Here is a 12,540-nt window from a genome sequence, read left to right on the forward strand (position 1 = left end):
AAATGTTGTTTCGTCTAGCTTGGTTTTAGGGTTTTTTAATATTAAAACTTTCTTTAACTTGATTCTGGCTAATATTGTATGCGTACCAATTGTGCTGCTTGTGAGCGCATAGGCCACTGTAGCTGTTTGGCTGGTGCATTCACTTCACAACATCCATTAAAATATGAATTCAGAGCTTGAGAATAAAACCTATTTAATGCATGCGTCACATTCTAGATAATAGGAAGTTAACTAAAATCTCTTGAGTATGGGATGTGACACATACACACATGAATACACAGAATTACAGTGTAAAGCACTTTCCCATGGGCAGAAAGAGAGGGGATGCATAGAGTTTTCTACTACAGGTGTTTCCTCATGCTGAATGAGACACTGGTTTGGAGAGCTTACAAGGAGACTTGAGGTGTGTGGAAGACTGCAGCTGGAAGTTGTTGAGTGTATACTCAATATTATACAAAGTGCTTTAAATTCCAGTCATTACTGCTTTCACTTCTGTTTCTTCCATGAGAATTTTAGATTTTTAAAGTATTTAAAGTTAAGCTTTGGTAGTTTTCTTGTACAATATTAACTGATTTACCTAAATATGTCATTGTTACTCTAACAGTGCAATCCTGAGGGCCACTGTAGTTGTGGCAGGCGGTCACGGCAGTTGTGGTGGCCAGCCACTGATGCAAAAGTGGCACCACTGTTCCATTCCCTATGAACATTCCACAGGGGGAAAATAACACTTACCCCTCTGCAAGGTACAGAAAGCATAGCAAGCATGCCTGAGTCCATAGCAACCCCAGCAACACCCACCAATCATACAATGGCATCTAAGGATGCCCATGTTAATGGCAAACACAGATGCAGCCAGTCATTGTGTGCTGATCTGACCACTATACCTTGACACCACTCCCTCCTCCCCGAGCTGGTGGCAGGAAGGAAAAACCCAGGAACACTATGACATCAACACAGGCATATGGGTTGAGCACACCTCCCCCAAGCCCATAGCAAGGGTCTGACTGGAAGCAAAAGTGCTGTCTACACACAACCATCCCTGCTGTGATCCACACCCCCACTTTCCCTGCAAAAGTAAAAAAAGACAAAAGGTTTAAGTCCAGACTTGAACCCACAGCCCCCACACCCAAGTCTAGTGTCCTAAACATTGGGCCAAGAGGGTGGGTTCAAAGGAGGTATGCCATCAGGCATTAGGCAATTCACCACAGTCTGGACATCATCACCAGCCATATGAGGCAAAGAAGAGACCATTGCACAGACAGGCATGGCTCAGTGGAAAGCTACTTGTTCCATTGTTGCTGGCCAGTTGAACCAGAGAGCATAGTGGGGCAGCTGCCATTCAGCCTGAACCACAGTTATGCCCTGTCCCCTGCCTCAGGGGGGCACCCTAGCAAAAGGGTGTGCTAACAGTCCAGTACAGGGCTGCCAGCATCTGCTGCATCATAGGCAGCTCTCCTGGGAGTATGCCCCATTGCATGACATGGGCATAGTGTCAAGTGGCCATGGCTTGGACTGCTTCCATGCCCAAACACTGCTAGCCTTGGCTATGGGAGCCAGCATTGTTGTGGTGGTGCCTGGGTTCATGTGGGGGAATGGGGGAGCCAGGTGTGGACTTGCAGGCTGCGGCAGCTGGATTCTCACTCCTGCTTACCCGTCAGCATAGGGTCACCCCTTCAGGTTGAGGTTCTAGAGATGGGTACCTGTTAGGTTTCTTAAATGAGTCATATTAGCCACACTGCATGGACTTTGCTCTTCCCTTAGGGTTTTATGGCTAAATGCACCCTCAGCAGGGTTCCCTCTAAGCTGAGTTAGTGTGAGCTAGCTCACAGTTTTTTAGCCTCCGGCTCACACATTTTTGTCTTTGCTCAGGAAGGAGGGCTCCAGAGCAAACTAATTTATGCAGCAGCCAAATCATTCGCTCACAACTTTAATGCCAGTAGCTCACAAAGTAGAATTTTTGCTCACAAGACTCCTCAGCTTAGAGGGAACATTGACCCTCAGTGGTGCTAAGTGCCCTCCCTGGGCCTCTGCTACCACTAAAATTCAGTGCTGTGCACTCTTAAGTGTACACAGCAGAGACCTCCAATACAGAATCCCATGCTGCACATGCTGCCTACTGAATTATGGGTCATCCTGGCTGGGGTTTATGTAGTGCGGGGGGGGGATGATTGGGTGCAGTGGAAGGTGTTTGATCACTGCTTGGAAGTTATTGGTTGCAGCTGTAGTTGGCCATCCTGTACTCCTTTAAGGCCTGTGGGTGGGACCATGCCTAGGGTGGGGATTATTGGTCTGTCATGTTATATGGGCTACAGGTTACGCCATGGTTTTTGATGGCATTATTTTCCCCTGGTTTCAGGGGGCATTCCTGGGCTGTGGTGGCCTAGGGAGTAAACTAACTCCTGCCATGCCTCTGGGTATGCCACTTTCTCCACTGGTGCAGTGGCTTGTGCCAGCATTGCTCTAAGATGTTGCCACATTGGCACCCAACTGGGGTACAGCTCTGCCTGTGCTTCTGGGAGATACACTAGCATATCTACTAGAGGAACACCTCGTCGTCTCCCTGTGTGCTCTCAGTCCCCCTCCCCCTCAGGATTGCACTGTAAGCCTTTCATTGATTTTATTAAATTCCCTGTGAGTGGAATTTTCTTCCAGTGCATAAGTCAGCAAAAGATTTGCCGTTAGCTGAATGGTCATAGGATCCAACTCCCTGACTGTCATCTATCTTAGGGTTTTTTTTGTCCATCAGTCTGCTTCAAGATACTCTGAATAATTTGCCATATAGAGAGCCAATTCTCTCTTGCAAGAAGTGTTACATACTTTGCATGATACTGAATTGAGAGTACATACAAATTTTTAAGCACATGAAGTTTAATATAGTATAGTACAAGAAGCAGGGACCCGCGATACTCGCGGGGGAGGGGGAATGAGCTCCACATGGTGGTGGAGGAGGAAGCAGCCACTAGTGAGTCTTCTCCCCCACCCCCACCCCACACTGATAGTGAGGCCCGGGCCTTCCAATCCTTCTCCCCCCCCAGCACCGACGGTGAAGCCCGAGCAGCTCCCAGCCGCTGGGCCCACCAATCCTTTTCCCCCACCCCCTGCACTGGCGGCGAGCTGCCAGGCCCGCCAAGCCTTCTCCCGCTCCCCCCCAGCACTGGTGGTGAGGCCCAAACGGCTCCTAGCCGCTGGGCTCAACGAGCCTCCCTCACAGTGGCCAGAGGGTTCTCTATGCATGCACAGGGAACACTTTTACTTTTGGGGGAATTTAAATATCCCCCGTATATTTTTTCCCTAGATTTTTCCGCACACTTGGGGACTGCTCGAAGTGTACAGGAAAAGTGCCCCCGATGTGTGGATTTAGATATCTGCACGGAGGGGGCAACTTGGCTATTAGATATATAGATTGACTACAAATATGCTGATTTATATAATTTATACAATATAATTTCTGAATGAAACTTTATGTTTAGTGGACAGGTTGGTTCCAGAAGTCCTTCTATGATTAGCAATGATTCAGAAACCTTAGAAGAATGTATGGTGTGTTCAGATATGAAGAGGGACACTTTGTTTGGTCCATGTGGACATATTGCTACTTGTTCGCTTTGTTCACCAAGAGTCAAAAAATGCCTCATCTGCAAAGAGCAAGTTCAATCAAGAACAAAGGTATGCCTCTCCATCTGGTGTTTATTTTAGCATGGCATCTCTTTAATCTGGTGTTTATTTTCAACATGGTATCTCTTTACTCAGGGTTCACTGTAATAAGATGTAATAAGATGTAATAACATGTAACATGTAATAACATGTAAAAGTCTGATCAGTAACATGGTGTATTACTCAATCTTGATTTCAACTGCTATGTCATAAAATAAGAGCTTATACAACTTGTACTGCTATGTCATAAAATAAGAGCTTGTTTCAGTTCTAACAGCAGCTATTGGGATGAATAAGAAAGAGAATAAGTAGTACTAGATAGAAGTGGTACATGAGATGAGATATATTGTTACTGTTGCACCATACCCCTTGAGAACTACAGGGAAGCATAATTCCTAGCTCAGGTTAAATGTATTTGCTATCACCATCAAAGTGTAACTCTGCTGGAAATCCTTTTGGAAAGGTGGCAGCAGAAAAGTCACATTCCATGGGCCAAAATTCTTCTGTACACAGACTCCAATGGATCCAAACCTATGTTTTCAATTTTGACTTCATTTATAAAGCAGATGTTCATAGCTGTTTGAAGTGTCTAGTGATCACAGGCTACATTGACTGATTTACCATATAAAATGCAAACCTAGTGGTTGTGCAAGTTATTTCAGATAGGAAGATGCATGTATGTACTATTAAAGGAATCAATTACTGTTATGTAAAGGTGAAGAGCTGTTCAATTTCTGTGCAGATTGAAGAATGTGTCGTATGCTCAGACAAGAAAGCAGCCGTACTCTTTCAGCCGTGTGGTCATATGTGTGCTTGTGAAAGTAAGTACTATTGGTAGATGTTCTTAGTTATGAATCATTAAATTGACAGTTTGAATCTGAAGAGGAGTTAACACTCTCTGGAATATAAAAGGCAATTTCTGCATTCTGTCATAACTGAGTGTGTTATAACTGAGTCTAACTGAGGGTGACAGATTCTTACCTACATCATAAGTACGTGGTTGACATTTGCTACCATGGGGAACAGTTAAACAATGCTGTTGGAACAGTCTTGTGGTAGGTTAACAGTTATCCCCTCATATTGCTACATTAGCATCCATTGGTGGGTATTATGTTTGGGACTTTAAGGTGGAATGTTATGTCCTGTGTAAACAGTGTGAGTCTCCGTGCTGAAATTGCATTTTCCCCCAGATTGTGCCAGCCTGATGAAAAAATGTGTACAGTGTCGGGCTGTGGTAGAGCGAAGAGTGCCTTTTATCATGTGTTGTGGTGGGAAGGGTACAGAAGACACCGCAGATGATATTTGTAAGTTGTCTTTTTTCTAATCTTGGTAAAACTTGCCTCTCTTCCACCATTGCATTGAGACCTGCGGAACACTTCCTGGCAGTCAGGGGACTGCTGTGTTCTGGCCTGTAGGAGGACATGGACTGCTGCACTACCCACTGTGATCACTTTTGCTAAGCACTTTGCAGATGCAATCTGTTCCAAGTTGGACTCCAGTGACAGGATCAGAGGGTCTCAGGGGACCCCATTTATGCAGTTGTGTTGGATACCTTCAGCATGTCCAGTCTGAGGATGTTTGAGAATTACTACCTGCGTGTAATACCCTTGCTCCTCCTGGCTATTGGGGGGTGGTGGTTTGGGAGACAGTAAATGTCTTCTTGAGAGAAGCAATGATTGGCTTTGCTTTGAAGTGGGCAGTGATTTGTCCAATCATTTAAAAACCTACTCTGGGTCCAGTCTAATATGTACCATTCTTAGGCAAGGCGATTGAATGGGTGGTGGCTGGCCAATTTCAGGGATTACTGAATGAAGTGGATTGTATGGAACTATTCAGATCTGGTTTCAGGCCTGGTTATAGGACTGAAATGGCCTTGGTCACCCTGCTGGATGACCTGTGCTGGAAAATGGTCAAGGGGGGTATGCAACCTTGTCAATTCTCCTGGACCTCTCAGCAGCTTTCGATACCATTGATCGTGGTATCATTTTGGACTGCCTTTTCCAGTTGGGATTGAGAGGCACTGTTCTGTAATGGCACTGAAAATAACCAGCAAATGACATGCTTTGTTGCTCAAAGATTAGATTTCAAGGCAGAAAAGCTTATATATGTATATATCCGCAATATGTACAATTGTCACAGGACTCCAGGAGTTCATAAAAAATATGCTTCATAGGACAAAGGGTAAACAGAGCCAGTGAATACAAAATACATTATGCTAGGAATTAAGTTAACTGTCTCCTGGTTATCCCTAGCATCTGGTATTGAGATGTCTGTGGACTTGGGGGTTCCACATAAATATCATGAATTTTGTCCAGGAACTTGTCTAACCCTTTTGAAGCCATATAAGCTACTGACCATTTAATACATCTTGTGGTATTGAATTCAGTAAATTATTCATTTTCCGTTACTATAGTGGTAAGTATCCCCACTTGTCATGTGGGGGTCTGGGGTCCAGATCCTTGATGAGGGGCCACCCTGGTTAAGGGAAAAAATTATGGGGCTTGGGTCGGTTAATGTGCGCTGACCAAAAACAAGAAAGAAAGAAAGCAGTGGTGCTTCCAGCCCGTGGGCCTCCACTCCCTAACAGGAAGGTAAGGCCAGTAGACAAAAAAGAAAAAAATTCAAAAAGAACCCCCAGACTTTCCAGTCACCTATAATCATTCGTAAGTACAACTTAAAATACAAGTAGTGTTTAATTCAACAAAAAGTGATGGGGAGTCAAAGCAGGAACCACATATGCAGAACTCAAACTTAGACAGCACAACTTAAAGTTGGAACCAAATAATAATCATTCGTAAGTACAACTTAAAATACAAGTAGTGTTTAATTCAACAAAAAGTGATGGGGAGTCAAAGCAGGAACCACATATGCAGAACTCAAACTTAGACAGCACAACTTAAAGTTGGAACCAAATAATAGTGTCCTGTCTCTCTCAGGCCTTCTGAAAATTTCTTGCACTCTGCTGCAGCTTGGCTGGCTCTCTGCAGTGGTGATGCTGCTGCTGTTCGTGCTTTTTGTGTTGCTGCAGCTCACTTGAGGCTCTTTCTCAGGTCATTCTGTTCTCTGCCCTCAGACATCTTCTGTCTCCCCTTTTCTCCTCAGAACTCTCTCCCCTCCCCTTAAAACTCTCTTTTCCTTCAGGACTCTCATCCCCCCCCCCTCAGGACTCTCCTTGCACATTATTAAAAACAGCAGCTTTTTAGGGCTTCCTTCCCCTCTAATAATGTGTTCTGCAATAAATTCATCTTCAGTTTTCTGTGGAATGCCTGGAAAGACAGTACCAGTCTAACTTCTTGGGAGTTTCATTGCCTTCTGGATTTAGATGGAAAGACAGAGCTGTGTGTCATCAGTATATTGGTGACAGGATGCTCCAGATCGCCACATGATTTCTCCTTGTAGCTTCATGTAGATTTTAAACAGTATGGGTGATAAAATTGAACACCCCCCCCCCCCAGCTCAACAGCACCTTTCGGGATTTTCCTTCAAGAAAATATTTACATCAGCCCACGGCTATTTTTCACAGGCCCAGTCCAGCCAGGAGCCCCCCATCTTCTGTGAGATCAGATATTGCTGAAAGGTCCAGGAGAACCAGCTGTCAAGTTCATATGTGGAAAAACAGCAGACTTTTAAATAATGTGTTTAGAAATATTTGCAGTACCACTGCATATATTGAACTATAGATTTTTCAGTTATAATTTATAAATCCGTTCATACAAAATTATGTAATTCATACGCTGCAATGAGGTTTATTGGTGTATTCAGGTTAGGTTATTTTAAAAATGGTTTTCTAAGTGTTACATCACAGTTTCCCCTTTTCTGCGTTGTGTAGCAAGTGGAAACATTCCAGTTCTGCAGAAGGACAAGGACAATACCAATGTCAATGCTGATGTACAAAAATTGCAGCAGCAGTTGCAGGACATAAAGGAACAGGTAAAGAAAACAAATCTCCTTGTATGATAAATATGAAAGGAACTTTCATGCTTCTTTTGAAGCCGTTATATCACTGTATTCAACTGTACCTGATGTGGTCATTTACAGTTACCAACTGCAGAATATCTTAGTATCATATTTTTTCCATATTAAAAAAATTGTGGAGAATAATTGGGTAAAGCGTGGAGAAAGATTACAAGAAATAATCAGTTTCCATAAAACATCCATAGATGTAAACTGGTTTTCAGGAAACATCTATTGCCTTAAAAACAAGTATAGCTTGACACCTACAAAATGCTAAAAGAGCTAGAACTGGTGGCTGCCAGACAATTTTAGGATCTCCTGGCTATACTGCACACAATGCCAGATGATGATGATAATCTGTTACATAACCATCACTGGTAAGAACATTTGGAGAAAAAGTCATTTATAAAATAAGGTACATGGTACAGTAAAGATACAAAGCTTCAAATCTTGCTTTAAGGTATGAATATACTGGCAGCTTTAGACAAGATGCTGTCTTTCAGTGTCAGCCTCCATCTCTAATACAGATAATTTTTAGTGGTGTTGTCAAGAATACTAAGAATGCATTCAGTCGGCCTAAGCAGTTCTATTTTCTATTTTATTTTCTGTTCTATTTTCAGATAGGTATTGAACAGTCTTTGAGATTTATTTGCAACGATCTTCAATGTGGTCTCTGTGCTTCACACCCATGGGATCTAGTGCGCATGTGCTGGATCGATCGGCATTGTAGCAAGCTCTTTAACGGATTTTCTCGCCCAGTCCCTCGGGCATGTGCAGGAACCCCACCGCGCATGCCCAGAGGGGTGGGCGCGGACATCCCGCCAGTTCCTTTCTTACCACCATGTTGGAAAGACCTCTTTCTTCGTCGGTCTGATCGGTTCGAGTGTTTTGGCTTTTTGCCTCACGGCTCTTTGGATTTTTTCCTCAGTTTATTCCTTTTTTTCATTGTTCTTTCAAAAAACTAAAAAAAAAACTTTTATTTTCTGCTGAGGGGGAGGTTGCCGCTTTACCTCAGTCGGGCCTTCAGGCTACCCCCCCGCACCCCTTCTTTCTTCTTCATTTTGGTTTTTATGGAGAAGAAGTGGGGCTTTTTTAATAGGTACAAGGGTTGCGGTAGTAAACTTGCTCCTCCTGACCGTCATACGCTTTGCATACATTGTCTCGGAGAGTCTCATCGACCCGAATCCTGTCGCCACTGTGCTCGCTTTTCAAACCAGACCCGAAAAAACTGAGCTGCGCACCTTAAAGTGTCCCTGCTAGAATCAGCTCTACATCCTTCCTCAGCGATGGAAACCATCGACATCAATGGCTCCGGCATTGAGGCCTGCCTCCGATATCGGCCAACCGACACCGAAGCGCAACCAAAGCGTATCGAAGGCGCAATCCTCTACTTCCACGCCGGTGAAAAAGAAGTCCAGGCCAAGTAAGGAGCAAAAGTCCGCAAAGGAGGGCTCTTCCAAACCCCTTAAAGCGGCAAAGAAGGAGAAAGTAGTGGTGGCTGCACTGGGTGATGCCCCTAAAGTGCCTCCTGCTCCAATGACTGTATCGATACCGGAGGCCCAAGTCCCTCCACCCATACCGACCATCCATGTCTTAGACTCCCCTGTCCACCAAATGGAGCGTCCTTACTCCGACATCGAAACGGGAGAGCTCCTAAGTCATCAAATGGATGCAGAGCCTTCTCCGTCTCCTTCCCTGTCGTCGTCGGTATCGGAAGCTACCTACATCAATCCACGTCGGCACCGATATGCTTCATGCAACACGGAGCGTCACCTTCCACATCTGCACGGTCAATCTGTCAATATCGACAACCAAGATTACGCGGGCTCCTCTCAAAGACATGCTGCCGCTTTGTCTACGAGACGTCCACAGTCCAGAAGTCGATCCCCACAAGTCTTCTTACCCCCGCCACCACCTCTGTCTTGGGATCAACGATAGATGAGGTATCTGTATGGGGCTTCTCCACCGTCCTTGCCATGGCTGACTCCAGCGAGCTATTCCGACTGGGATCGATATTCATCCCACTCTGCTCATAGATCGAGATCGCCCTACAGGTCGAGACCTTCAGCATCTCTCGTCCTCCTGCAGACGATCCTGCCCAGCATAACTTGGATCACAGTCGCCCTCCCAACCCTCAAGTTGTTCAAACCCCAGTCTTTTCCATCCCTGTCGTTCCACCAAGACCTTTAACTGGTCAACAGGACACTCCTGTCCAAATGCCATACCAGGAGTCCTCTGATTCAATGGAAGACGATTCCGATACCGAAGCATCAGGCTCACACCTCCCCTGATCATAAGTCTCCTAATCAGGCTGTCGCTGATGATTTACCCATCTCCCCATCCGACACTCTCACGTCATACACATATCTTGTAAAAAGAATGGCCCATTCCCTAGGCCTCTCTGTCGTTCAGCAACACCCGCAGGTGATGGATGTGGTTTTTGACATCATCCAGCTTGATACATCTTCCACTCTGGCATTACCCATGTCCACTGTCCTTTTGCAAGCTACAAAGGCACCATGGGAGAAACCTTCATCAGCCCCGGTGTCAACAAGACTACTGGACCATATGTACAGAGTCCAAGAGACAGGGGCCGAATTCTTATTCTCCCATCCTCAACCAAACTCTATGGTTGTAACATCCTCCTCAAACTCTAAACGAACACACTCTGCACCTTCAGACAGAGAAAGTAAAGAATTGGACGCCTTCGGCAGACGTGTTGGGTGTCAAAACCACTAAGTATCTGGCCTGCATGAGCAGGTATCAATATACTCTCTGGGAAAGGTTGTCCGAACTATTGACCCACCTCCCAGAAGACAAGCTTCAGGCAGCCAGAGTCATTCAAAAGGAGGGCATGGTGTTGGCAAAACAACAAATAAACACTTCAAAGCATGCTCTAGATGCATCTTCCAGGACGATGGCCTCTGCTATAGCACTCAGGAGGCATTCCTGGCTCTGCAGTATGACTCTCCCTATACCAGGTCTTATGTTGAAGATCTTCCGTTTGACGGCCTTGGCCTCTTCAACACCACTACTGATTCCACACTCCAAGAATTAGACAAGAGCATAAAGGCTTCTCGAGCTCTAGGAGTGTCACCCTCTGCGAGACAATACCGTCCCCGTGCCTGGTCAAGGTCTTGGCAGAGGTGTGCGCCAAGTCGTCAGTCTCCAGACAGACAATGGAGACCGCGTATGTCTTCGGGAGATCAAAAACCTCCATACCTAAAACCGAGGTTTGGATCCGGGCAACAATCTTCCCGTACCAAACAGGTCAAACCCTCCAAGCAGAGCTTTTGACTTCCCTGTCACCGAGTCAGTTCAAAACCCGTCTATCACCCTTCCTTCATACTTGGCGTCACATCACCTCGGACGAATGGGTGCTGTCCATCTTGACCCGAGGCTACCGTATCCAATTCCACCAGAACCCCATTACTCCTGTCGTCGTCTCCACACCCCCTTCCCCACCTCTCCTGGAAGAGGTGTCCGTCCTTCTGCAGAAGGCAGGCATCGAACAGGTACCACACCTCCACGGGAGGGGATTTTATTCCCGATACTTCACAGTCCTGAAGAGAGATGGAGGCATTCGACCCATTTTAGATCTAAGGGCACTGAACTGTTTTGTAACCTAGAATTCAGAACCTAGGTTTAGGTTCCCTTTTTTCTTCTTTGTCTGTTTTGTAACCTACCATCGCTTCCTCATGGTGTCCTTACAGCAGATTATGCCACTCCTACGGAAACACGTCTGGATGGCCACCCTCGACCTCCAAGACCCATACTTCTACCTCACCATCCACCGCTCCCACCGCCAATACCTACGCTTCGCGATTGGTCAACAGCATTACCAGTATGCAGCCCTGCCATTCGGCCTGTCCAGCGCCCCAAGAGTCTTCACAAAAACTATGATTGTGGTTGTGGCTTTCCTTCGTCCCCGGGGTATCTCCATTTACCCCTATATCGACGATTGGCTTTTGGTAGCGCCTTCCCAGAACGCCCTGGTCTCAAACATCACCGAGACACTGGCACTACTAAAAGATCTGGGCCTACAAGTCAATCGAGAAAAGTCTCAATTGAGTCCAGTCCAAAGAATAAAGTACATCGGTGCTATATTAGACTCCACGACATGCATGGCTTACCTGCCTCAAGACAGAGTGGCAGACATCATTTCCTTAGCCACCATCATTCGTACCCACCCTTCTGTCACTGCCTTCCAAATCCAAAGGCTACTTGGCTTTATGGCTGCAACTACGTCGGTTCTCATCTTTGCCAAACTGAAAATGCTACAACTGTGGTTCATCCGGAATTACAACCCAGCGAACAACGCTCACACTGTCGTCCTATCCCCCCCTCCCAACATATGAGACTCGTTACTTTGGTGGACTGTCCCAATATCTTCCAGGGAGCACCCTTCCACCCTCCATCACCCCAAATCACCCTGACCACGGATGCTTCCCTGTCGGGATGGGGTGCACACATGATGGGTCTGTGTGTCGGGTGCAAGTGGAACACCCACGAGCAAGGTCGACACATAAACTTCCTGGAACTGCTCGCAATTCAGTTCGCAGTCACAAGTTTCCTATCAATAATCAAAGGGAAATGTGTTACGGTCCTCACGGACATTACCACCACGCTCAGTTATATAAACAAACAAGGAGGCACAGTCTCCCTACGTCTCTGCAACCTCGCCATTCAGTTATGGGACTTTTGCATCGCTCACAACATCTTTTTGGTAGCCACACACATCCCAGGTCACCTGAATGTGCAGGCAGATCATTTAAGTCGAGCAAGGCTCAGTCTTCACGAGTGGGAGATGAACCCATCCTATCTTTTCCCACTCTTCCGCAGGTGGAGATCTCCCCAAGTCAATGTTTTCGCCACCAGAGCCAACAAAAAATGTCTCCTGTTCTGCAGTCGAGGCGGCAGGGACTCACAATCGCT

General features: G+C 45.9%; 1 protein-coding gene across 1 annotated transcript in view; it reads left to right on the forward strand.

Annotated features, from left to right (window-relative positions):
• The window catches only part of MIB1 (mindbomb E3 ubiquitin protein ligase 1), a 68,712-nt gene that overhangs the window by 53,334 nt on the left and 2,838 nt on the right, over positions 1–12,540 (forward strand). The window contains exons 17-20 of the mRNA XM_015417143.1: positions 3,471–3,663; positions 4,394–4,472; positions 4,842–4,955; positions 7,481–7,581. Of these exons, the coding sequence (XP_015272629.1) occupies positions 3,471–3,663; positions 4,394–4,472; positions 4,842–4,955; positions 7,481–7,581 (487 nt within the window). The remainder of the gene's footprint in view (positions 1–3,470; positions 3,664–4,393; positions 4,473–4,841; positions 4,956–7,480; positions 7,582–12,540) is intronic.

The sequence above is a fragment of the Gekko japonicus genome, unplaced genomic scaffold (assembly GCF_001447785.1).
Source record: "Gekko japonicus isolate JY-2015 unplaced genomic scaffold, Gekko_japonicus_V1.1 scaffold1055, whole genome shotgun sequence".
Classification (NCBI taxonomy): Eukaryota; Metazoa; Chordata; class Lepidosauria; order Squamata; family Gekkonidae; genus Gekko; species Gekko japonicus.